The 1,416-nt window shown below is 46.8% G+C and overlaps 1 protein-coding gene across 1 annotated transcript; it reads left to right on the top strand.

Moving 5' to 3' along the window:
- The first annotated feature begins 168 nt into the window (after positions 1-168).
- Positions 169-1,107, top strand: LOC103256439 (olfactory receptor 7D4-like). The gene has a single exon (XM_008054311.1). It carries the CDS (start codon positions 169-171, stop codon positions 1,105-1,107), a length of 939 nt encoding a protein of 312 aa, XP_008052502.1.
- The last annotated feature ends 309 nt before the right edge of the window (positions 1,108-1,416 follow it).

The following is a 1,416-nucleotide window of genomic DNA, read 5'->3' as shown; positions in this document are numbered from 1 at the left end:
AAGTGAGCTACCACTTGCTCCATGAGCCATGGTGTTTGGAAGGACTCTTTGGATGGTGATGAGCATCCACCCAAGGAAGCGATTGTGAAGTGATAACAAGGTGAGGTGCCAATTGGCTGTTCACTGAATGTGGCTTTTGCCTCGTTCCCCAGCAGACATACCAGCCTCATGGAAGCAGAAAACTGCACAAAATCATCAGAATTCCTCCTCTTGGGCCTCTCAGAAAATTCTGAATTGCAGCCCCATCTCTTTGGGCTGTTCCTGTCCATGTACCTGGTCATGGTGTTGGGAAACCTGCTCATCATCTTGGCTGTCAGCTCTGACACTCTTCTCCACACTCCCATGTACTTTTTCCTCTCCAACCTGTCCTTTACTGACATCTGTTTAAGCACAACCACGATCCCCAAGATGCTGGTGAACATCCAGACACAGCGTAAAGACATATCCTACAGAGGGTGCCTCACTCAGGTGTACTTTTCAATGAGTTTTGCTGGAATAGATCATTTCCTACTGACGGTGATGGCCTATGACCGGTTTGTGGCCATCTGCCACCCTGTGCACTACATGGCCATCATGAATCCCTGCCTCTGTGGCCTCCTGGTTCTGATAACATGGCTAATCATTTTCTGGGTCTCCCTGCTTCATGTTCTATTGACAGTGCGGTTGACCTTTCCTGCAGGTACTGAAATCTCACATTTCTTCTGTGACCTGCCTCAGCTTCTCAAGGTGGCCAGCTCTGATACTTTCATCAACAACATTATCTTATATGTGGCCACTGCACTACTGGGGGTGTTTCCTGTCACTGGGATTCTCTTCTCTTATTCTAGAATTATCTCCTCCGGGATGAGGATGTCCTCCACTGCAGGCAAGTATAAAGCATTTTCCACCTGTGGCTCTCACCTCTGTGTGGTCTCCTTGTTCTATGGAACTGCACTCGTGGTGTACCTCAGTTATGCTGTGACCCATTCTTCCCAGGGAATCTCCATTGCCTCAGTGATGTACACCGTGGTTACCCCCATGCTGAACCCCTTCATCTACAGCCTGAGGAACAAGAATATGAAGGGGATGCTGGAAAGACTCTTGAGAAGACCAACTTTTTGTCTCTGACAGATCATGGCCTCAAAATCAATCACATGTTATTGAGATGGGTAAATGGTTGAAGAGATGTATTAGCTTTCTATTGGGGCTGCAACAGGTATCAAAGTCTGATAATAGGGGACTTTCTCTGCTGTCAACGTTTATCCTGAATTAAACAGGGTATCATTGCAAGGTTTTGAGAAGACACATGGCATCATCTGACTTAGGAGTTTGAAAAAACTCCTTGGGGGTGGATAGCAAATTATTGGGGGTGATTGCTTGAAACTGATTTCAGCAGTCCAGAGGAGTATGGAGAGCTGAGACCAGAATGGACATAGT

The sequence above is a fragment of the Carlito syrichta genome, unplaced genomic scaffold (assembly GCF_000164805.1).
Source record: "Carlito syrichta isolate Samal-C Ts95f unplaced genomic scaffold, Tarsius_syrichta-2.0.1 Scaffold289466, whole genome shotgun sequence".
Classification (NCBI taxonomy): domain Eukaryota; kingdom Metazoa; phylum Chordata; class Mammalia; order Primates; family Tarsiidae; genus Carlito; species Carlito syrichta.
This window is presented reverse-complemented; position numbering and strand designations above follow the sequence as displayed.